The sequence below is a fragment of the Xenopus laevis genome, chromosome 4S (assembly GCF_017654675.1).
Source record: "Xenopus laevis strain J_2021 chromosome 4S, Xenopus_laevis_v10.1, whole genome shotgun sequence".
Lineage (NCBI taxonomy): Eukaryota > Metazoa > Chordata > Amphibia > Anura > Pipidae > Xenopus > Xenopus laevis.
This window is the reverse complement of record NC_054378.1, coordinates 109,096,028-109,121,569: the sequence shown is the minus strand read 5'-3', so window position 1 is coordinate 109,121,569 and position 25,542 is coordinate 109,096,028. Positions and strand designations below refer to the sequence as shown.

General features: G+C 39.9%; 1 protein-coding gene across 8 annotated transcripts in view; it reads right to left on the bottom strand.

Annotated features, from left to right (window-relative positions):
• The window catches only part of itpr1.S (inositol 1,4,5-trisphosphate receptor type 1 S homeolog), a 136,702-nt gene that overhangs the window by 26,481 nt on the left and 84,679 nt on the right, over positions 1-25,542 (bottom strand). For 3 of the 8 annotated variants that reach the window (XM_041591267.1, XM_041591268.1, XM_041591266.1), the window contains 13 exons: positions 25,330-25,467; positions 24,901-25,026; positions 24,601-24,801; positions 24,191-24,442; positions 22,570-22,695; positions 22,336-22,464; positions 21,999-22,025; positions 21,198-21,318; positions 19,343-19,527; positions 19,026-19,174; positions 18,809-18,920; positions 18,028-18,060; positions 1,868-1,894 (listed from right to left, as the gene is read on the bottom strand). In XM_041591267.1, coding sequence (XP_041447201.1) covers positions 1,868-1,894; positions 18,028-18,060; positions 18,809-18,920; positions 19,026-19,174; positions 19,343-19,527; positions 21,198-21,318; positions 21,999-22,025; positions 22,336-22,464; positions 22,570-22,695; positions 24,191-24,442; positions 24,601-24,801; positions 24,901-25,026; positions 25,330-25,467 — 1,626 coding nt within the window. 8 annotated transcript variants of the gene reach the window in all.

Genomic DNA, 25,542 nt, shown 5'->3' with positions numbered 1-25,542 from the left:
TTTTTATCTTTCCATTTTTGCACTAACGCTGTGGGAGACTCCTTCTGGAAAGGTGTATATGGGTGGTTGCCACTTCTCCTACCCCATGCCCTGACACATCCCCCTTCAAACCCACTAGAAGGATGTTGTAGACCAGTGTTCCCCAACCAGTGGCTCGTGAGCAACATGTTGCTCCCAGTGGCCTAAAAGCAGGTGATTATTTTTTAATTATTGGCTTGGAGGCAAGTTTTGATTGCATTAGAAACATGTACTGCCGACCAGAGCCTCCTATAGGCTGATAGTCCACATAGTGGCTACAGGGTAGACTGCAGACTGCAGGTAGAGTCAACCTGCTAATTTTGCTTTCCCAATGTTCTTTGCAAATGCTACAGTGCAACCATAGGTCATTTGAGACCTATTAGGTCTATGGGTGATAAACTTTCTTGATTTAAGCCCTCGGCTGCACACCTTAGCTCCAAACACACTCTGGCCATCACTTGTTGATAGTAGTGCAAGCTCAAGCATTTTTAGAGCCAGAGCCACCGTAACATATGTGGACCCTATAAGATTATGCGGTTTGTGTGCATTGAACAAATCTGTATCAGATTCAGACACTGCATGTTTTGCTTTGCACATGACCTAGAGGGGAGAGAGCAGCGTCGGACTGGGACACCAGGGGCCCACCCAAAAACCTTTGACTAGGGCCCACCAATTAATCTTAGGCCCACTCTTAACAATAACCTCACTCAACCTCTATTCTCCTAGTCTCTAATCTTTACATACTATAATCTATTATTCCACCTATTTAGCCACTTTGTTCTCATAGAAATAGGGAATGGCCATGAAATAGGCCAAATGTCTAGCAGCTCATTTCACCAACAAGTGGTTTGCATAGGGACATTTCCATATGGGTTTCTTCCTCTGACAGCAGTAGGAAGCTTTTGGAATCTCTTACAAATGAGTCAGACACAGATATCTTACCAGACAGATATCGGACTATATTTTGGATATGAAAGCAGAGGTTCCTTAGAATTCAGCGGCAGACAAGCCTTATGCACTCTTTTGTTGTAAATATTTTAGTTAATGTATAAAGCCATGCCTATTGTGAATGAGCTCTAGTTATGAGACCAAAATCTAGTAGGGGAATCAACTGGTGACCTAAAAAATGGCTGAACTATTTATGCCCGATGTTTTAAATTATTTTATATAGCATAACATTTACACTGTATTCAGGGGGTGGTGGTGACCCACCATAAACACCACAAGGATCCAGTTTTTTGTGGACCCAGACTACATATAATATAGAATTCAAGGGTGAACCATCATTTTGTCTGCAGGTAAACCAGCCACATTTGGTTATATAGATCTGTTTTCAATGTACTCCATATACCTGGCATCCAGAAGGCATGTGACAGACATACAGAAATGCATATTAAGATGGAAGATAAAAACTATCATATCTGAAAATGGGTGATGAGATGTAGCGAAGTGGATTATAGGACTGCAGTTCCAGGGAAACACAGACAACCCATATAAAAATGAACCAGGCCAGTTTTAGGGTAGAGCAAAGAGGATTTACCCTAGGACCCAGTGTATAGTTTTACAATATACATCAGGCAAGTCCAATATGAAGCCCTCCAGCAGTTTTGAACTACAGCTTCCAACTAACAGGGTTATGGAGAAGACTTGAAGTACCAGTTAGTGGGATGAATGCTGTACATGCCGGAATAATGTACCTTTCCCTACTTGATCTTCCTGCACTGCCAGGGACCCCATCTACCCTAACTCTGGCACTTGGGATGATCATGAATGATAAGTTTGGGTAAATGGCCTGGGTGAAATGGTACAGAGCTTCCTAATGGGAAAAAAAAAAAAACACATTACACACCTCCTCCGAGCCGTGCAGTTTTGGTGACTGAAGCCAACGATATAGGGCAGATAAAAAGCAAAACAGAGATATTATAAGCAGGACACTACTCTCAGCCACTGCAAAACATAAAGGCATGAGTTTCAGGGATATAAACAGAGTGTTAAAAAGGACACAGACACGTGTGGGAAGGGGTTAATCAGATTTCCTCCCACACAAGATCAGTGATTCAGCAGAGGAAGGGTCAAAGATTTTCTTGCTACCATCTGGACATAATTGGGGAGACATATTTGGAGCAGGAGTGTCATTTCCAGACAGTTTCTCTCCCACACATAGAGAAAGTCTGGAGCTCATGGGAAGGAAGGTGGCTGAATAACATGGACTGATGAGCTGATCCAACTGCTAGTTCTTCTGGGCGGATATTCACCTCCGCACAAGCCTCAATTTACTGGAACTTGAAACTGCTCTCTGGGACCCATATTAGTCATTACTGCATCTGTGGACAAGGCTCTGAACAGTGAAGGCTCAAGCATCAAGATGCCTAGCAACCCTGCTCCGGCCATTTGGCCTTCCTTTTAAATAGCAATGTGTTTATTAGTAATTAGCGTTGAAGGTCACAGGAGCAGAGATCCAGTTCCAAATGAAGGGGGTTGGAATCTTATGTAATATGTCTTTAGCTGGCACCTCACCACCAGGCAAGCAAAACCACAGTAAAGGGCAATGCCATTGAAGCAACACATCTGAAGAAAAAAAAAAATTCCACTTGGGAGGTTATGCAGAAATTTACAGCCTTTTAATATGAGCTTCAATTCGCTCTTAATGGGGTAAAATAAATCATATATGGGCTAATAAAGCCCCCCAAGATATTAAAAGTAAATGAATTACATTTTTGCCATATAAAAGCAAAGATAAAAGTGGTGGGCCCCAAAATCTTTTATCAGTATCTTCTTAAGTTACTGCTTTTATCGGCTTTTCTTTGGAATTTATCACTTGGATACTTTGATAACATCCCCTTTGACCACTAGAGACCATAACTGCAATGTATAATCAAGAGGACCTTACCATTAAAAAGGGGAGAAAAGTACCTTAACTACCAGTGAATTTGTACCCCTTTAAATACAGGAAGAATACCTTACTGGACCTTTGTGCTGTTGACACTAGACCATACTGTTAAGCCTTGTATTTATAGTCAATTACAACTTCCAAATATTCATGTATCATACCTTCCAACTGTCCCATTTTTTGTGGGACAGTCCCGGTTTTGACAGCTCAACCCGCGGTCCCGGATTTGTTACTGAAATGTCCCGACTTTCTCTTTGATCTCCTGCGGCTGAACAGCCAGACAAAAACACGTTTCTAACTTAATTGGCTTCTGGCAGAGAGCCCAGAATAAATACTTAGATATTTTTGTAACAATTTAAGATGAGCAGGTCTCTTGGGTTTAACTGACTTGCAACTTAAAGGGCAATTCACCTTCATTAGCAAAACTAACAACACAAATGAACTTTCAATAAAACTTTCATAACCTGGCAAATTTTGTAAAATGAACATGGTAATTAGGGGGTGTGGTAACAAAAATGGGCATGGTCAAAAAAAAATAATTCCCGTGCTCTTTTTGTCCCTCTTTCGATTTCCAAAATGTTGGGAGGAATGATGTATATTGCTAAGACTTCTATTTAAAAAAAATTCATAAAAATACAAGGGATTCCCAAATAAAGCCCCCAGCAGAGCTCCTGCTTAGCTAGAAATGAAGTGACAGAGGGATGCTAGGAGTATACAATCCAATCTGTTTCCAGACATTTGGCTGAGACCACTAGCAGTAAAGGCTCATCTGCAGCTGGACAGCAATACCATAAGGGATTCTCTACGCCAGACACATTTTCTGTCCAGCCCATACATATCCTTTTTCTCAACATTAATGCTGCTTTTACTAAATGGAACACTGTTTTTGTCTCGGACAGTTTCTGATGTTTTCAATTTAAAGGGATAGTTTATCTGAAAATGTATTTTTTTAATATGACAATGACACAATGTTAAGACAATATTCAATTAGTCTGCAGGCTTGGAATTTCAACTGCTATCGTGATAGTGCTTAAAGGGGTGGTTCACCTTCAAACCAATACATGTGTATTGGCTTAAAATGTAATACCAGCACATTTGCTTTAAAAAAAAAAAAAACAAGCATTTAAGAGATAATCACCTGTCAAAGATATCGTTCATCTTGGTTCATGTATAGGTGCAAGAGGCAAGGGGTCGCCGACCATTTGTACTGCTTGACTGCAGAAGCGCATGGATATATAGTGTACACAGTAGTAATTAAAACTAATTTACATACCACCCTATCAATTTGCTATTAAGCTCTAAAGAAAGTATAGGTGCCCACTGACGGCAGGGTGATATCAGGTTAATCTGAACGTTCAGCCCTAGGGCCAAACCATCAGATTATATGAAGGAAAGGGGCGCAGACGGGTCGTAGGACCTCATCAACTATCCGATGCGGTCCTCGATCACAGGAAAAATCAAAGGACATATCGGCAGCTTTAATCTGCCCGTGCACGGCCACCTTAGCTATTCCATACATTTTCAGAATCGAAGGGCAATGAATGTTGTTTTGACAAGATCATGCACACGTGACCCCAGGGGCGGATTTCAGCTGAGGATGCCCAGAGGCCCCTACTTTAGGATTGTGCACATGAGCATTCTTTTACTACCGGAGCTCTAAACACAGAGCGCTCAGAGCTCCAGAATCAGCCAAAACTACCTATAAGGCTGAGCTGGCCTTAATTTATGCCGCCCTAGGCCCGGGCCTTTGTTGCTTTGCTGCAAATCCGGGCCTGTGTGACCCGCAGAGCCAATGTCATTGGATACTAGAGCCTTCCTACAAATGAACTAGAAACAAGATAATATATACAATTTTTTTTTTAAAACTCAAATGTAGATATTAACCGTGAGCTTATTTAACATGCTTGTCATTCCATTGACAATTTAGACTTGAGCATTTGAAGGTGAACCTCCCCTCACCTTCAGCATGACTCAAAGAGCTTTTAATAAGATTTGATTTAGGTTTTTTTTTTTTTTTTTAAAAAAAGGTGAAACTTTACACAAGTGAATTAAAAAACTCAAGTGTCCCTTTAAAAAAACTCTTGAGGAGCAAAAACACTTTCAGTCCCAGGGTGTTATATAAAACGAAAAAAGACTATAGCCAATAAGCACCAATTGCTTCCTTGTAGGATGCGGGTTGAGCCATAAAGAAGGACTAGTTAAAAACTGTAGCTGCTGCCAACAGGAGCGGCGGCGTCTTCTCTAACTCTAATCTGGCCGAAACACATTTGTAAACATATGCAGTGACAAATGTAGTCTTATACACGGAACATGTCCCTTTCCAAGTGTAAGTTGAACAGATGACACATTTTTTGTCTGTGGAGGTAATGGGGAGTGTCTGTATAGAAGAATTAAGTCATGTTGACTTGTGGAAGGCAGGCCAACACTAAAAGGCCATGAACTCCTCCTGGAATTACAGCAGATTACAACAGATGGACTGGCAGTACTGAAAAACAAAAGGGTCAGGGCAAATAGTTTTGGCTCAGCTACACCAGGAAAGTAGTATGTGGACAATAGTCTACCACTGAATTAATGGAAAGTCCCTTTTCCAGACCCAAAATATAATCTGTTGCTTGAGAGTAATGGTGGCCATAGATGCACCAATAATATTGTACAAAACTAATTTTCATACGCTATTCGGGGCGTGTAAGGTAGGAAACGAGCCGACCAATAACAGCAGTTAGTCGATCAGCTGGTCGGAAAATGTTGATATGGTGCCATGGAAGGCACCCAAACATTAGACATTGTTTGTGCTGAATCGTCACCTACAGGTAGAATTCTATTGTTTCTATCTGTATATCAGCCGATTCAGCTGTACATGTGTTTATTGAAACTAATGATTTTTCTTGGAAAGAGCATTTCCAGGAAAGAACGTAATTGTAGCGTGCATGACCACCTTTAGTAAAGGATAAGGATTAAGCTCAAAGGACCGGCATCTCCCTTTTATTTTTAGGGATAGCCGACATATGCAATAGCTAGGTTCCCAAAGTGCCTTGCTGCTAATCCAACAATGGCCTGAAGTTTATGCACCATATGGAAATATATTTTTAATAAATCTGCTTGATTTCTTAAAGATCAATGTCTAGGAGAACAAACACCTCAGCAACCGATATTCTTGTTATAAAAGAAAGTCCAACATATTAGGACGTGGGAAACACTGTAAACACGGAGTCAAAAAAATTGTCCAGGCACACATTTGGAGTGGCCGGAGGCTTCAAAATGAAAGAGCATGCTCTAGAGCAGTGATCCCCCAATCAGTGGCTCAGGAGCAACATGTTGCTCACCAACCCCTTGGATGTTGCTCCCAGTGGCCTTAAATCAGGTGCTTATTTTTGAATTCCAGGATTGTAAGCAAGTTTTGGTTGCATAAACATTAGCTTTCTGGTGAAACCGAAGCTCATGTAGGCTGCCAGTCCACATAGTGCTACCAAATAGTCAATCAAGTTCTTTATTGGGCACCCCCAGAAACTTTTTTTCATGCTTGTGATGCTCATCAACTCTTTTTATATTTGAATGTAGCTCACAAGTTTGGGGACCACTACTCTTGTGCTTTACTCTTGAAGGATCACCAGGATTGCAGTCCTGTAGGATTAGAGTTGAAGAGGAAGCATCTGTCAATGGTAAGACTTTCGTTAAAGGGGACGTAAATTATTGATTTCTAACCTCCATTAATATGTTGCATTTTAATAGAAAATAATTATATATGATCCATCTCTGCCGTTTCTTCTTCACAGCTACAAATGCCTTGAGTAGCAAATTCACTGCTTAAAGGAACAGTAACATCAAAAAATGAAAAAATGACAATATAATGTACTGTTGCCCTGCTCTGGTACAACTGATGTGCTTGCTTCAGAAACTCTACTAGTTTATAAAACAAGCTGCTGTAGCCATGGGGGCAGCCATTGAAAGCTGAAAAAGGGGAAAAGGCACAGGATACTTCGTAGATAACAGATAAACTCTGTAGTATACAATGGGATTCTTCAGAACTTATCTATTATCTACTGTGTATCCTGTGCTTGAATGGCTGCCCCCATGGCTACACATCAGCTTGTTTCACTTTCTTATTTTTTGTGTTATTATTCCTTTAACTTGATAAAAGGACCCCAACAGGGTAGAACAGGACACAGTGTAGAAATAACGGAATGAGGAGACTGTGCATGGGGAGAGTAACAAGTGGCCCCACCCCAGACAGATAAGTCTTCAGTACGGATCTATCTATCGATAGATAGATATACACACATAGAGATAGATAGATATACACACATAGAGATAGATATACACACATAGAGATAGATACAGTAGATAGATAGATACAGTAGATAGATAGATACAGTAGATAGATAGATACAGTAGATAGATACAGTAGATAGATAGATAGATAGAGACCTAGAATACCTCTGCATATAAACTGCTGCAGTGACTAATGTGGGATTTATTATAAGGCAAAAGAAAGAGTGAAAAGATTTGAGTCATTTGAACAACTCAAAGTGAAAAGGTAAGAAATGTTGCAAACTTGGTAAGGGAGTCTATGATCAGTATGACAAGAGCACGGCCGACCAATTTGGGGAAAAAATGCTTAATTCATGGCAGCAGAGAGATATTTTAAGTAAATGTGCCTGGTTACTGGATTTATTCTAAACAAAAGCTGACAAGAGTAAGTTTTCACAAGACCCAAGCAAATTAAAAAAAATAACACTAGTTAGTCCAGTAAGTCCTAGTTGCTGGTGACAACATTGCATGGGTGTCTGAAATCCCAGTTTACAACATATTTTGTACTGTATGTCGCCACTGTCAGGGAAACCAACGTACATAGGTAAGAATATGCACTAGTTGCCTAGAAATTCCACAATCTTAAAGTCCACAGCCCTTAAGCAGAATTTCAGTCTTTATGATCTTGCTCGTCAATGCTTCATCATCAGCATTTCTGAGGAGCAAGTTATGAGGTTTGGTGCGTGCGTGGAATTAGCCATACTTGTATGCCACCAGAAATGCTGCACCTAAAGTACACGTTGAACTAAATGATAACATAATCAATGTGAATGCAACAAATACGGCGCCACTGGAACATACATGTATAACAGGCCTTGTATTATGCCTAAAATATGTCTTTGTCTGGTCTTCTCTAACAATTCTGACTTCCTGGTGAAACAAAGTTATAAGGCCAGTTAAAGGGGTTGTTCATCTTCCAAACAGTTTTTTCAGTTGAGTTGTTTTCAGATTGTTCACCATAAACAGACTTTTTTCAACTGCTTTCCGTCATTTATTTTTTACAGTTTCGAAAAATTAAAGTTTAATGTTAATGTTCGTGTCTCTGGTGTTTCAGTCTGTCAGCTCAGTGATCCAGGAGCATCTTTACTGTTACAATTTGGTACATTTAGTTGCTACAATTAACTGATATATTTATTTCTCAGCACCATCTGTGGAATATTAGCAACTATTAGTTCAATTCTAACAGCTGTTTTTTTTTTTATATATTTAATTTTGAAATCAACATATTGTCAGTTTCCCAGCTGCCCCCAGTCATGTAACTTGTGCTCTGATAAACTTCAGTCACTCTTTACTGCTGTACTAAGGGTTGCCACATTTAGTGGGAAAAAAATACCGACCTTCCTATATATTTATCTTTTTCCCGATTAATAACATTGGGATCAGCCACCATTTTTACCGGCCAGGCCGGTAAAATACTGGCCAGGTGGCAACCCTAGCTGTACTGCAAGTTGGAGTGATATAATTTCCCTCCCCAGCAGCCTAACAGAAAAATGGGAAGGTAACCAGATAGCAGCTCCCTGGTAGATCTAAGAACAGCACTCAATGGTAAAATCCAGGTCCCACTGAGACACATTCAGTTACATTGAGTAGGAGAAATAACAGCCTGTCAGAAAGCAGTTCCATCCTAAAGTGCTGGCTCTTTCTGAAAGCACATGACCAGGCAAAATGACCTGAGATGGCGCCTACACACCAAAAAAATACACTTGTTGGTTCCGGAATAAAATTTTATATGGTAGAGTAAACTGTGAAGTTTTTTCATTTTTTATTATTAGTGGTTTTTGAGTTAGTTTTTTTATCCAGCATATCTACATTTTGCAGTTTCAGCAATCTGGTTGCTAGGCTCCAAATTACCCTATCAACCATGCATTAATGTGAATAAAAGACTGGAATATGAATAGGAGAGGCCTGGAGTCAGAAGGAGAAATAAAAATTCAAAAACTATAAAAAAAGAAAAAATGAAGGCCAATTGCAAAGTTTCTTCGAAAAAGGCATTCTATAATATACTAAAAGTTAATGAAACTCATGGATTCTGCTCAGCTGGGCATATAACAAATGTATCAACTGAATGTATCAATTTAGAACAGTTAAGAGTCTGCAACACCCCCCCCCCTTCCCAGAGCTGCTTTAGAAGGTGAAAAATGAAACTTTACACTTCAATATCATAAAAACTGTCAAAAATAAAATAGAAAGTATTTGGGAAAAGTATTTATTTCCAGTGAACAATCTGAAACAAACTGAACTGGAAAAAGTGTTTAAAGGTGAACGACCCCTTTAGGAATACAGAAGTGAATTACCTCTGATTTGAAATTACAAGTAAAGATACCGTATATACTCGCGTATAAGCCGAGATTTTCAGCACCCAAAATGTGCTTGAAAATCCTACCTCGGCTTATACGCGGGTCAGCGCGGTGAGAGGCAGTAAGAGAGAGAGAGGTTCCATGGCAACGCGTCCCTCTAAGACACTGCGTCCTGCATGCGCTACGTGGCCATAACCCGGGTCCCAAGATGCACCGTGCAAATCCGGTAGCTTTGATTGGTTGTAGCGTTAAACCCGGAAGTAAGCGTGTGGGAGCACTGTTGCGGAGAGATGGTAAGTGTATCTGTGACTTTCCCACTTGCGAGTCTGACAGATCACACATTGCTTTATGTTCTATGTGTATGTTTTTATTCCATGTTCTTTTCTAGGCGACAGGCAGCGATCGATTAGCGGGGGCGGGGCTGGTGGTTTTGAGTTCGATCATCTCCGTGTATTACACAGTGTGGGTCATTTTGCTGGTAGGTGATTGGCTGCTGGGCATCAGCTGGGTCACTATTAGTTTCCATTAGTCCTGAGTGATATTGTGGAAGGAATGGGGCCAATAGTCTCCAAGATACACTGGGGCCTTTGAAATTCATGGAACAGGTTATTCATAAAAATTACATTTTTTTTTAAACTTGTGCTTGTTTTTATTTGGTATATGTGGTTATAAATAGTGGGTGGGTATGATCACATTTGCTGATGCCTCTCTCCACCAAAGTTGTCATCTAAATGTGGTCGTACATTATAAAATGTATTTGTTAGTCCAGGTCACTAAATGTGCAGCTCTACTTCTTTTTTTATCATTGTACGATGAATTAATGTTTTAAGCATCATGGCTTGATTTTTAACATTAAACCGACTGTTTGACTTTTCTGAGTTGTGTCTAGGCTTATACGCGAGTCAATACGTTTTTCTGGTTTTCATAGGTAAAATTAGGTACCTCGGCTTATACGCGGGTCGGCTTATACACAAGTATATACGGTAATGAAAATGGAATTGTATTTTGGAATGTAGTTTGCCTTTGAAGGGGAAAAAAAAAGTCAACGTTACAATACTTCACCGATTCAAATGTGGAATAAGAAAAATGTAGGGCTAGTGTTTTTGTTGACTACGTTTTAGTGGGTTTTCTAAACAGGCACCAACAGTTTATTATTCCACATCATAATCATATTCATGCTAGAGATAAAACTGCATGAGATCAGAAGTTGAATCCATTCTTACTTCCAGCCGTAAATCTAGTAGTTAAAAAGAACAGGTATGGGATCCGTTATCTTGAAACCCGTTATGCAGAACGTTCCGAATTATGGAAAGGCCGTCTCCCATAGACTCCATTATAATAAATGAATCAATTTTTTTTTTTTTTTAAAAAAGAAAATTCTCTGCAATAATAAAACAGTCCCTTGTACTTAATCCAAACTAAGATATAATTAATCCTTATTGGAAGCAAAAACAGCCAATTGGGTTTATTTAATGTTTACATGATTTTTTAGTACACTTATGGTATGAAGATGAATGTGTTAAATCAGTTCTTTTCTTCAATGTATACAATAGAGGAGTCTGAGTTCACAGGCTCACTTAATAACTGCACAAATGGTTCAGCTCAATCTAGTCAGTGGGTGACTCAGGATATGATTCAAAAAGCTTTAATACAAATTAAAGTAAACAAGGCTCCAGGGCCTGATGGCATACACCCGCGGGTTCTAAGAGAGCTTGGTTCAGTTTTAGACCAGCCCTTATTTCTGATTTTCTCAGATTCACTGTCATCTGGTATGGTGCCTATGGATTGGAGAAAAGCTGATGTTATTCCAATATTTAAAAAGGGATTACGATCTCAGCCTGGCAATTATAGGCCAGTAAGCTTCACACCTGTGGTGGGCAAATTATTTGAAGGCTTGTTAAGTGATCACATTCAAAATTTTGTCCTAATGAATGGCATTATGAGCAACAATCAGCATGGCTTTATGAAGGATAGGTCATGTCAGACGAATTTGATTGCATTTTATGATGTGGTAAGTAAGATTCTGGATAGTGGGGGGGCAGTAGATGTGATCTATTTGGATTTTGCCAAAGCGTTTGATACTGTGCCCCACAAACGACTGCTTTCTAAACTAAGGTCTGTTGGGCTTAATGAAGTCGTTTGCACGTGGATAGGAAACTGGCTACAGGATCGGGTACAGAGGGTGGTTGTTAATGGGACATTCTCTACTTGGAGTAAGGTTCTTAGTGGGGTCCCCCAGGGCTCAGTATTGGGTCCACTTTTATTTAACTTGTTCATTAATGACTTAGGGGAGGGTGTTGTAAGTAATGTATCAGTGTTTGCAGAAGACAAAATTATCCAGCCCAATTAATTCCATCCAGGATGTGGCATCCTTGCAACACGATCTTGACAAACTGGCAATCTGGGCAGCTAAGTGGCAAATGAGATTCAATGTTGATAAATGTAAAGTCATGCACCTGGGATGTAAAAATATCCAAGCCACTTATACCCTTAATGGGACTGCACTAGGCAGTATTGAAAATCTTAGCTATGAGGAAAGACTGGCCAAATTGGGGATGTTCACGCTGGAGAAGAGGCGCTTAAGGGGTGATATGATGACTATGTATAAATATATAAGGGGATCATATAATAATCTCTCTAATGCTTTATTTACCAGTAGGTCTTTCCAGCTGACACGAGGTCACCCATTCCGATTAGAAGAAAAGAGGTTCCGCCTAAATATTCGGAAGGGGTTTTTTACAGTGAGAGCTGTGAAGATGTGGAATTCTCTCCCTGAATCAGTTGTACAGGCTGATACATTAGATAGCTTTAAGAAGGGGTTGGATGGCTTTTTAGCAAGTAAGGGAATACAGGGTTATGGGAAATAGCTCATAGTACAAGTTGATCCAGGGACTAGTCCGATTGCCATTTTGGAGTCAGGAAGGAATTTTTCCCCCTCTAAGGCAAATTGGAGAGGCTTCAGATGGGTTTTTTGCCTTCCTCTGGATCAACTGGCAGATAGGTAGTTAATAATAAAAAAAAAAAAAAAAAAAGGTTGAACTCTATGGACATGTGTCTTTTTTCAACCTTACTTACTATGTTACTATGTAAGATCTAAATTATGGAAAGATCCATTATCTGGAAAACACCAGGTCCCCTGCATTCTGGATAACAGGTCCCATACCTGTTTTACAATAAATTGAGCAGATACAAATTCCTCGCCAAGTTAGTTATAAAGTAGTAACTCCTAAATTTATTCGCAAATAGTCATATCCACGTATACAATTTGATTTAGAAAAAATATATATACTTCTCCTTTAATATTTCCCTGATGAAAAGGGCAGAAGTCTCATCCTATATTTATTCCCACCTGTTGTGAAAAGTCCCTGGGCCCAGCTAAAAACAGGAGGGAGTGTTACGGCTGATGTACACAGCTCAGCTAAGCCAGATCACGCACATACATGGGATTGAGATTCCTTATTTGTGATGCAGCCAAGAATAAGAGGAGTCTGCATGTGCCAAGTGACCCTTCTGTGTTGTTGTGTTGTGGCTGTACAGACTGCAGAGACTTCCAAGCCCATTTGTCAAAGTCTGAATTTATCTCAATATTTTCTGAAAACTACACTACCAAATCCGCATGGGTTTTTTCCCGCTTATTTTGCAATACACTTTCCTGAAAACTTTCTATGGGGGGGGGGAAAAAAAACCCAGAAGAAATCGTGGAAAAAACCACGAATCATACGAATTTTGGTTTTTCCACCGAAAATTGATTCTTTTTTTTGATTTTTGCCAGAAAACCACAAAATCTTCGGATTATTGCATGAAACCCAGCGCAGGACAAGATATCTCGGGACCTCTCCCATTGACTTATATGCAACCTTGGCTGATCAGAGATGCCGGATTTTCGGATGCAGCCTTTTTCCATCCTTGGGGTAAAATAAATCCCGAAAAATGTGTTTTTTTCCCACTAAAAAAAAATTCAGATTTTTTATTGTAAAATTATATTGTATTATTTTAGCCATTCGGGGGTTTCAAGGAGAAGGAAATGTATTTTAATACTGCTAATGGTTGCATTCCCTCCTCCTGAAACGCCATTTTTTGACATGACCACTGTGGACGTTGTGGCCGCCATCTTTGTGAAGATCACGTCATATCCTCTTTCTCCCAGTCTGAAAGTGCACATGCGACAAATTAATCCATCCCGATGACTCCTTCATGTCACATTTTCAATGCTAAATGGACCCCAAATATAGACCCCAGCCAGACAGACCTCTTCCGTTTTTGATCGCTCCCGAGAAGCTACCAAACAAAAGCAATTGAGTTTCTATGGTAACCCGACACGATCGTTGGTGTTGAACAATAAGGGGGAGGTCAGTGATGACATTCGTTTTTACCACATGACCTGAACGTCATCGCTGGTCTGAGTGAAAGATCCGATCGTACGAATCGAGGATTTGTACGATTTTCGGACCGTGTGTGGAGAGTCCCAACATTTTTTGTCCGGCGGAGATCGGTCGTTTGGTCAATCGGACAGGTTAAAAGATTTGTCGGCTGCCGATAATTTCTCTGCGTGTATTGTCGGACATTGATATCGTACGATTGCTGTCAGGGGCAGAACATCGGCTGATCTGTTCTTTTACTACTTTATTTGATCGGAATGGTTAGTGGCAGGTCGGGAGATGGGGAAGTCCGATCGTTCAAGGATCTTTGCATCTATGGCCATCTTAATTCTGCGCATGTACAAGCAATGTTGTGCAGTTTTCTATCGGCAGAGGGATGTCTTATATTTTATGCACTTTTCAATATTTTTACAGCCGATCTTTGCACACAGCTGAACAGGAACTCGTATAGAGGCAGCATTATTGTAAGTAGCTCTTCACTTAAGGGGCAATCCATAGAGCTTTATTTTTATTTTACCTTTCCATCTCCTAAATAACCCCCTTCATGTACTGGAGGGTCCCACCTTACAAACAAAGCGGTTGTGCTGAACCCTGCAGACCGGGATAAGCTGTACATAACTTTACAATGAAAACAGACATATCACTGATCCAGGGAGGAATCTGATTACCAGACGTAGGAATGAACGTCCCTCAATAAGGCAGGTGATGAAACCTTCCCTATTTATAGGGTTGGGATTTTAGACATCAGCCACATAGGAGAATCGGTAAGTGTAACTAAAACACAGATCCCATCACAAACCTAAAGTTTTAAAAAGGATCCGACCATCTGGCATGCCACGGATATAAGCTACAACCAGCGGCCACAAGGGAAGTGGTACCTTAAAGGTGAACTATTGCGAAAATGAAAATGTAATATAAACTTCATCATACTGAAGAAAGAAACATTCGAAATACAATTAATTAATAATTCTGTGCTGTTACTGAAATAATCAAGTTTATGTTCACTATTCCTCTCTGGGAATCTTGTTTCTCCTCATTCTGTCTTCATTCAGGATTTGGGTGTCAGATATTCATGGACAGTTAGATCCAATATATCCAATAGGGGGAATCCTTTTGCCTAGAACAGGGCTGTCCAACTGGCGGCCCGCAACCCCCCCTTATATGGCCCTCCACATCAAAGTCTGCCTGCTGTGTCTAAATATGTAACATTTAAAAGGTATCACTACAGACATTAACTGGCCCTGCATTGTTTAAACCTCAAAATCACACTGTAATCCCCTGTATTGTTCAAACCTGTGATCCCCCTGTATTGTTCACACTCTATTGTTCACACCCCCAAAGCCCTGTACTGTTCACACCTGAGACCCAGACTGAAACTGCCCACATTCACACCTTATTCTAAATGCTAATGGGGCACCAGCACTGTGTCACTGTATGTAGTACATATTAGACTGCTCCTGATTCCTGTCTCCTGCTCTGTTCTGCCTTCCCTATGCTCCCTGTGTGTGTCATACTCGTCTGCCCCATTTGTTCTGGGGGTTTGTTAGCAATTGAAAATTATTGTTAGGGGGCCCCTAAGGTGTTTAATCATATGCTGGGGTACTGTATTATACACAGGGGAGGAGGAGGCATATGGATTTATGGGTATGACTTAATATGACTTAGCTTTTTTCACATATGAGTGACATCCTTGCCAGGGCAGGTACAAGGTAGTTCTGCACCATATGCAAGAGCTTCAATCAGTGCCCCCCTGTCCTGCATTACCATTTCCCTCCTTACCATGATGGTTTTTAAATAAAGAGAGCAAGAATGGGTAAAACATTTTTTCATTAATATTACTGCCCCTTGTACCAGTAAGCTCAGCAGCCATCCATAATACACTCCACCCATACATGTGCAAGCAAGCTCAGCAGCCATTCATTATACAGCCCTCCTGCAGCCATCATATTGCCCCCAATGTTTACCTGTCAGCAGCAGCCAAAAATAAATCTGATCACATCATATTGCCCCCAAGTATGTATGTACCTGTGCCAGCGCCCAGCAGCAACAGCAAACACATGGCCCCCAAATCTGTACCTGGCTGTGCCAGCAGGAAGCTTCACACTTTACAGTAATAGAAAGAATGTCTTCAGTTCAGTGCAACTGTGCAAGGCTGAGAGCAGCGAGAGTCACACCAAGCAGCCCCCCAGCTCTCTGCCTCTATCTGTCATCCAACACATCAGTGACGTCATTGACGCGTATATGCACATCGTGCTGCACCGAACAGAAGGAGCTATTACTTGCTGGAGGTGAAGGTGAAGGAGATGAATTCCACCCAACTGGGTGACCAAGATTACGGACACAAATTATTAAATAAACGCTTGAAAAAAAAAAAAATGATGGCGCCCCAGACAGCCGCCTTCTCTGCCTACCCCTAGTTCTGGCCCTGATCCCTGCAGTGAGCACCAACCATTTGTTTTTTTGGTGTGCTATTAATGTGGACATGGTTTTGCAGTAACATGGGTGTGGTTTAAAGTGGGTGTGGTCTAAAATAGGGAGTGGCTAACACTGGCTTCTGTTATCAGCCCTCCACCATGTAGATTAGAAAAATTCCGGCCCTCGGTACCATAGAAGTTGGACAGCACTGGTCTAGAAGATGTATTAGATCTCACTCTATTAAAATCACCAGATATCCTGTCTCTCTACATGCAGGATTTGTGCAAAAGGCAGTTATTTTGTTAGATTTTGTTTGTGCTGGAATCAGTTATTTGAGTGATATCTAATTCATCTGCTAGGCAAAAGGAGCCCCCCTATAAGATATATTTTATCTAACTGACAATGAATATTTGACATCCAACTGCTGCATGAAGACAGAATGAAGAAAAACAGATGCTGAGAGAGGAATAATGAACATAAACATGATTATTTCAGGAACAATGCAGAATATTTAATTGATTGCATTTACAAAGTTTCTTATTTTAATTACATTTTCATTTTCGTGATATTTCTACTTTAACCTCTTTATTGCTGGATGAGAGCAACCACCTTGGTTATGACACTATAAGTACTTCCAGCTATAAAGAGAGAAGGGCTTGAAGGGAAATCATCATTAGGTTGTTACATATCTAATCACACAAAACAGCATTTCTTTTGTGTGTGTCAACAACAGATTAGACAAATACATATCTTTACAAAATTCCAACATACTGTGCAACCACACCTTTGTAACGCCCTGGGACAGGGCAATGGATTCCACACGGTGTTGCCTGTAGGCAGAGGAATGCAAGGTAGATACACACAACACAAACACCCAAGCAATGAGGAAAAGCAAATAATGAACACCTTACAAAATTTAAAGACACAAAACACACACAAAAATGCCATGATAGTTTCCCTTTAGGGTCGGTTACCAACAGAAGGAAATGGGGAAAAAATGTACAGGTATAGGATCCGTTAGTCAGAAACCCATTATCCAGAAATCTACCAATTACGGAAAGTCCTTTTCCCATAGACTCAATTTAAACCAAATAATCCAATTTTTTAAAAACTATTTCCTTTTTCTCTGTAATACTAAAACATTACCTTGTACTTGATCCCAACTAAGATATAATTAATCATTTTTGGAAGCAGAATCAGACTGTTGGGCTTATTTAGGGGCAGGTTTGTCAAGGGTTGAATTGAAAATTCGCAATTTATATTTATTTATGGTCAAAACTGTCAGATTCGACTAGGGGGCTATTCAAATCTGATTTGAGACTATGGCCCTTTGAGAATTCAAATTTGACTATTCACCACCTAAAACCTGCTGAACTGCTGATTGAGTCAATGGGAGAGGTCAAGGGATCAATTTGGAGTTGTTTGCAGCCTTCCTGACATTCAAGTTTTTCGGAGAGTTTTAAAAATTCTATTTTTTTTTAAATAATGTTTGATTGGTCAAATTTCAAATTTATGGAAGTTTAGGGGAGTTTTTAAAAACTCACGTGAATTCGAAATTTGACCTTTGATAAATGTATCTCTTAATGTTTACATGATTTTCTAGTAGACTTAAGGTATGAAGATCCAAATTACAGAAAGATCCATAATCCAGAAAACCCCTGGTCCCGAGAATTCTGGATAACAGGTCCCATACCTGTACATGAATTAATCAAGTCTAAACCTCTGAGCTTTCCAGTGCATCGAGAGCTACCAGCTGCAAGAGAGTAGAAACCAGGTGTTAGAAACAGAACCCTGCTGACAGTGGCGTGTACACTGTTGTGAGGGCTGTCTTGAAAAAGAGGTTTGTAGCATAGAAATTGGGGATTGTTGCAGATACAGCTTCAGATTAAGAAAGCTAACCAATTATTTAAATTTAATAAATTATAACTGGAAAAAAATAAATAAAATAGGAGACATAAGGCTCAATATATAGGCTCTATATAAATGTATTAGGGATGACCTGAATCCAGGATTCGGTTCGGGATTCTGCCTTTTTCAGCAGGATTCGGATTAGGCTGAATCCTTGTGTATGGCTGAACTGAATCCGAATTTGCATATGTACATTAGGTGTGGGAAGGGAAATCACGTGACTGTCACAAATCAAGGAAGTAAAAAACATGTACCACCTTTTCCTTTCCTTCACCTAATTTGCATATGCAAATTAGGATTCAGTTCGGTATTCATCTTTCATGAAGGATTCGGGGCTTCCCAAAAGGTAGATTCGGTGCATCCCTAAAACGTATATATAAATGTAGACTATTACTACTAGGCCTACATGTGTGATTTATTGGAGCTGTAGTATAACAGCTGGCAATAAAGTTTTTTCTCCCTTTGCTACAACAGCCAGCAGTCTGTTCAGTAAATGCAGATCCACTGCCACCTAGTGCTGGATTTCTCCAAGGCTGAGGGCAGCAAACCGTCACAATTTAAAGATGTTATTGATACAAAACAAGTTTTTCTACCTTGTCTCCAAAGCCTCTGTCTTTGGCCATCATCTCTCTTAGGGTCTGCAGGACTTTAATGCACAGCTTCTCCTCATTTTCCTCTAGTAGCAGCTTTGTATGTCGAATGAGCCTGGAAGTAGAATTACACAAGCTCTAGATGTGGAGCGCTATTGGATCTAAATGCCAAGCATCCATGAAAAGCGACAGCTTCATTGCATCTCAGCGAATGACTTACTTGCATATGAACTGACCACTCTCACACTTCTTACGCGCGTCTGTGTTTTCTGGAAACAGAAGTTCTGGTCGGTGTAGGACGTCAACAAGGACTGAAAGTTCTGCTTGGACTAAGGGTCGGAGGCGATCTTCCAGTGATGAAACTATATCCTTTTGAATCAAACAAACAGAGGAACAATGAAAGGGGGGGGCGTCAACCCAGTGATAAGCAGAAGCGATAGGTCATCAGTTTAGAGCAAAAATTAAATTATATATACACACTATGAATCATAATATTGATCCAAAGATTGCCATTACATTTTGGTGCACACCAAGTACCTGCAGCCTCTCAATGATGTTCCGATAGTCCCGTGATGCAGTCAGCACTGAATCTCGTCGAGCTGCATTTCGTACGGACATTCGCCAGCTCATTGCAGTCTTCTGTACGATGTTATGGCTCTTCAGAAATAAGTTGTTTACCTGGCTGTCTAGGTCTACAGGAATGGCAATGGTTCTGCTTTTTGCTGTATAAGAAGAACAAACCACAAAAAGAGCACTCGTCAAAAAAAAAAGAAAAAAAATGTTCATGGGCTCTTACCATCGTCTACAGCAGAAATCTCCAACCAGTGGCTCATGAGCAACATATTGCTCAAAGCTGGTGCTTATTTTTAAATAGAGGCAACTTTTAGTTGCATAAAGATCATGTGTACTGCCAAACAGAGCCTCCTGTAGGCTGCCAGTCCACCTAGATTCTTAGAAGCTACCGCATGGCTAATTAAAGCCCTTGTTTGGCACCTCCATGGACTTTTTCCAATGCTTGGGTTGCTTCCCTACTCATTTGAACGTGGCTCACGGGTTAAAAAAGGTTAGGTACCCCAATCTACAGTGGTTATACGAGTTCACCTTCCAAACACTTCTCAATTCAGGATTGTTCACCAGAAATATAGATCATTTTCAATTGCTTTAAATTTTTTATCTTTTACCCTTTTCCCAAATGTTTGAAAGTTCATGTCTTTGGTGTTTCAGGCTGGCCACTCAGTAAATCAGGCGCAGGTTCTGAACTGTTACAATTTGCTACATTAATTGATACATTTCTTCTCGGCATCTGTGGAATCTTAGCAACTGGTGTAACATTTCTAAAGGGTTCACCTTTTGATTTACTTTTAATACGATGTACAGAGCAATATTTTTGAGAGAACTTGCAATTGTTTTTCATTTTTATTATTTGTGGATATTTAGCTTTTTATTCAGCCCTCTTCAGTTTGCAATTTAGCAATCTGGCTGCTAGGGTCCAAGTTACTCTAGAAACCATGAATTGATTTTATTTAGGAATGCACCGAATCCAGGATTCGATTCGGGATTCAGCCAGGATTCTGCCTTTTTCAGCAGGATTCGGATTCAGCCGAATCCTTCTGCCCGGTCGAACCAAATCCGTATTTGCAAATTAGGATTCGGACCATATGCAAATTAGGGGCGGGGAGGGAAACTGGGTGACTTTTTGTCACAAAACAAGGAAGTAAACTATTTTTCCCCATCCCTAATTTGCTTATGCAAGTTAGGATTCGGAATTTGGCCTAATGTTTTGTGAAGGATTCAGGGTTGGGCCGTATTCAAAATAATGGATTCGGTGCATCCTTAATATAAATAAGCTGCTGTGTAGCAATGAGGGCAGCTATTCAAAGGAGAAAAGGCTCAGGTTACACAGCAGATAATCCAAAATAGTGGATTCGGCGCATCCCTAATTTGATTAAATAGGATATGAATAGGTGAGGGCCTGAAATAGAAAGGCGTTATAACAAGTAGTAATAATAATAATCAATTTGTAGCCTGATGCGGCAAATAATTAAAAAAACCTATAAAGAAAATAAGACCAACTGAAAAGTTGCTTAGAACATGCCATTCTGTAACATACTAAAAGTTAACCGACAGCTGAACCACCCCTTTAATAAAACTCAAGGATTCTGCTTAGCAGGGCCAAAGATAAGTCATTTATCAATGTATGTATAATTTAGAACAATTTACAGAATCGGCTACACCCCATTCCCAGAGCTGCTTCAGAAAAACATAAAAAGGTGAAGTTTAAACTTCAATATTAGAAAAATTGTCACAAATAAATAGTCCTTATTTCTAGTGAAATATTACATCTGTACTGTCCAGTTTTTCAAGACACCCCCATCTTTTGTCTGCTTCTTACCCACATCTGAAAGAACTCTGATGCAGCTTTCTACAGACGCTTTCTGGGAAGGCAGGAGCCAGTTGCAGTGATAAACCCTGAAAATGGCCTGCAGTAGCTGTACAAATACCGGCTGCCGGGTCTGGAGGAGAAGACACAGAACAATTACAAATCAGGCAACAAAAAAAAAAAATTTCTTTTTTTACCCAAAAAGTAGCCACCATTTCCAACTTTTTCCTCAGATAGGTTTCACATGGTATGACTTCCATGTCTTATCCACAGAAATAATAAATGATTAATCATTAGGGTCAGGGCACATGCTCAGATTCGGGGAGATTAGTCGCCCGGCGACAAATCTCGTCTTCTGGGTGACTAATCTCCCCGAACTGCCTCCTGCTGGCTAGAATATAGCGGGATGGCACTCTGATCGCTTCGTTTTCCGAAGTCACCCAAAGTTTCCAGGCAACTTGGGGCGACTTCAGAAAACTAAGCACTCAGAGTGTCATCCTGTTTGCGATTTACATTTTAGCCGGCAGGAGGCAGTTCGGGGAGATTAGTCGCGCCGAAGAAGAGGAGATTAGTCGCCGGGTGACTAAACTCCCCGAATCTGAGCATGTGCCCTGACCCTTAGGCTAAGCAAAGTTGTACGGGAGTGAGTAAAGTAGGTGTTTGTAACCAACCACCACATGAATACAATCACCATGTACCAAGGAGAGTAGAAGAGGAATCACTATAAATGCCAAAAGATACTGTGTTGATTTAGCAATCTCCAACAATCAAAGATTCTGCCCCAAAAATAGGACTTTTCAGACACCCAATTACCTGATGCACCACGGCGAGCTTTGAAGCCTGTGTTGAGAGCAATCAGATTAGTAAACTTTTTCACACGATCAACCAGTATTTGTAACTTTAAAGGACCGGTCTACCCACAATTTCCCACTGCGTTTATCCAAGAGGTGAGTATGCAAATTCTTAACCATTTGCTTTTATGGTTTATATAAAGGTGTTGCACTAAAGTCATCACCAAATCTGCTACCAAATGAAAACAAAAAGATAAGAAAAACTACTCTCAACCACCAGAGGCACTATAGCACCTTAACCATATGTAACTTTAGGCTTCTTTACACCCAATTCATCTCTTTTCCCGTCCACCACATACCTGCAGAGTTGTGCTCTGGTCAGAAAACGGCGAGCTGAAGAACGTATTCACTATGCTCATCACGATTTCCGTCACATAACGTTCTAGAACAATGTCAGCATGCTTGCGATCACTCGTACTGTTACACACCTGAGGAACAAACACGATATGCAAGAATGCCAAGAAAGCTGGAACCAAGAACAGTTCTATTCATACTGACAAGTTATAATACACAATTGCTTAATGAGTCCTTACCCGACAGATGTCCACAAGGAAATTCTCAAACAATTTCCACATGTGATTACTGGTATAAATTTCCTTCATTTCCACTTCTGTATCCACATAGCAGTGATTGAGGAAATTAATGTATGCAATCTTCACCTGCAGAGAGAATACGAGATTATTCTAAGATCACTGCACCCAGGTGAGTATTCTCCAATCTGCCTTGTAAACAGAGTTTGAGAGCTTCTTAATGTTTTTATTTATGGTTAAGCAATTAAAAATCGAAGCATTAAAACATCATAAAGGGGAAATGTCGCGAAAATGAAAATTTAATATAAGCTTCCTTATACTGAAGAAGCTTTCTAAATCCAATCAATTAAAAATTCTGCATTGTTTCTGAAATAATCAAGTTTATCTTCACTGTTCCTCTCTCAGCATCTGTTACTATTCATTCTGTCTTCATGCAGCAGTTGGGTGTCAGATAAATGATCCAATATATCTTAAAGAAAGGGGGCTCCCTTTCCTAGCAGATTAATTAGAGCACAAACAAAATCTAACAAAATAACAGCCTTTTGCACAAATCCTGCATGTAGAGACACAGGATGTCTGGTGATTTTAAGAGTGAGCTCTAATACATCTTCTAGGTAAAATGAGCCCCCCTATAAGATATATTGGATCAAACATCTGACACCCAACTCCTGAATGAAGAAAGAATTAGGAGAAACAGACGCTGAGAGGGATAGTGAAGATAAACTGGATTATTTCAGAAACAATACAGAATTTTTAATTGATTGTTTTTAGAAAGTTTCTTATTTCAATATGCTGAAGCTTATATTAAATTTTAATTTTCACGATAGTTCCCCTTCAACTTGATCTGGCAATTGTTTGAGAGGGGATACTAAACACACATATTAAAACACATGGCAGAACACAGTTACCCTTGGGGAAAAAAATCTGTATTGCTTGCTTCTGATTTAGTTATTAGTTTGTTAGGCAAGTAGCGTTTACTGATTTTGGTTTCATGAGCTGGTCTACACTTATATCACTGTACCCTCAAGTAACATATGTGATCTGAACTTGAGGAAGTACAGATTCTTAGCACTTTTGCAATTTACATTCTTTTGTTATTAAGATTTCATGATTTAAAGGAAAACATGTGAAGGTATGGGACATGCTATCCAGAATGCTTGGGACCCCGGATTTTCCAGATAACCAATCTTTCTGTATTTTGGATATTCATACCTTAAATCTACTAAAGGATTATTTAAACATATTGGATTTATTTATAAATAGGTGTTGCCTCCATGAAGGATTAACTATATCTTGGTTTGAATCAAGTACAAGGTGCTGTTTAATTTTTTTTTTTTTAAAAACTAAATCATTTTTAGAAATGTGATTATTTCGATTAAATCGAGTCTATGCGAGTCAGCCTTCCCATGATTCGGAGGTTTCTGATAAAGGATCCCATCCCTATACTAATAGACATTAATTTTGTTACAACAATGCCACCTGCTGGTCAGTTTTCCGACCGTAATCCAATTGAGGAACTTGTCATATGAAATAGGATTGTTCTGAAGTTTCACTGTTTAGGAAAGACACCTGAAATCTCACTTTCTTACATCTTTTACCTCAGAGCACTACTGTGCAAGCTCACCTCAGGAACACAGTCCTCGTGGGTCACCACACGCACAATATCATCCAGTGGGAGCAAAGAATTACACTTTATCTCTGTGTAGACATTTTTTCCTTCTGTACATACAGCCAATAACTCCACTAAGTGTATGTGATACATAAGCGGGCTGTTCTCGTCCATTCGCTCTCTCTCCGAGCGCATCATCTGCACCAAGGTTTGGAATGACGCTCTGTCATTGTAGAATACAAGGACATCCTCGCCAGAGTTCACTAGCTGCAAGAAAAAAACGGAATATGACGTAATAATAGCTTCATAGCCTATGAGATTACCATTATTGCATGCCTAAAAGATGATATAACAGTCACAGGAATAAAATTATGTTAGAAGCAGAAAAAAAAATAATTCTCTATCCACCAAACAAGCACCCGTACCTCTGCCATAACAATGTCCTGGCATTTTTTGATGTAACGTCCTTCAGCTTTCACAATAGTTTGCAGAAACTTTATGTACTGTACATTCCTCCCATGAGTCTCAATGCAGTGAGCAAAATGTTGAACGACTCTCTCATTAATCTCGCTGCACAACTGGAAATTGTTCATGAAGATGTGCTGCATAGTGACTGCCTCCAGGATCTAAATGGAAGGACGCAGCACAGAGAGAACTGCATTGCAATCATTTATCAGAAGACTAACCTGAACGAATGTCATGGTAAGTAAACAAGGCTCTCTCACCCCAGGAGTTAGGAACAAATTGATATGCTTATGAAGCAGTGCCTGGTTCTGCTGGTTCCCAGCACAGAAGTTCTGCAGAAACTCGTGCGCAATCTTCATGATTTCCTGCATTCGGGTATCTTCAGTCTGCACAAAGAAAATAGATAAAACCCAACAAGTGTATCTAAAGTCCATTTAGATGACCAGCCATAAAAGCAAGGAAAGACTGTTTGTGCAAGAAAGGTCTTATAAAACTTTTATAAGCTTTTCCTATAGCATTTTAGACAACATTAATCTTTTCAAGACAAAGTAATTCAATTAACACTTAATTCAGTGTTTCCCTTCAGAACTATTCATTTTAGAACACTCCACCCTGATCCAGGTAGATAGAACTAATATTGAACGTTTTTTTCAAATTTGTATTAAACATTAACAGAGCAGCAATTTCACCTTTTCATAAGGAATCTGCAGCAGTTCCAGCACTACACTATGTGCTCCCATGTTTCTCAGCAGACGTTGTTGCTGCTTGCGATTCCTTCGCCCTGTTGTATTCTCCTGCACGCAAAGCTTGCTCAGTCTAAGGAGTATCTGCATAAAAATTCAACTGCTGAAGTGTGCATATCTGAGCCAAGTATTCACATTATCATTTGGGGGTGTCAGGCT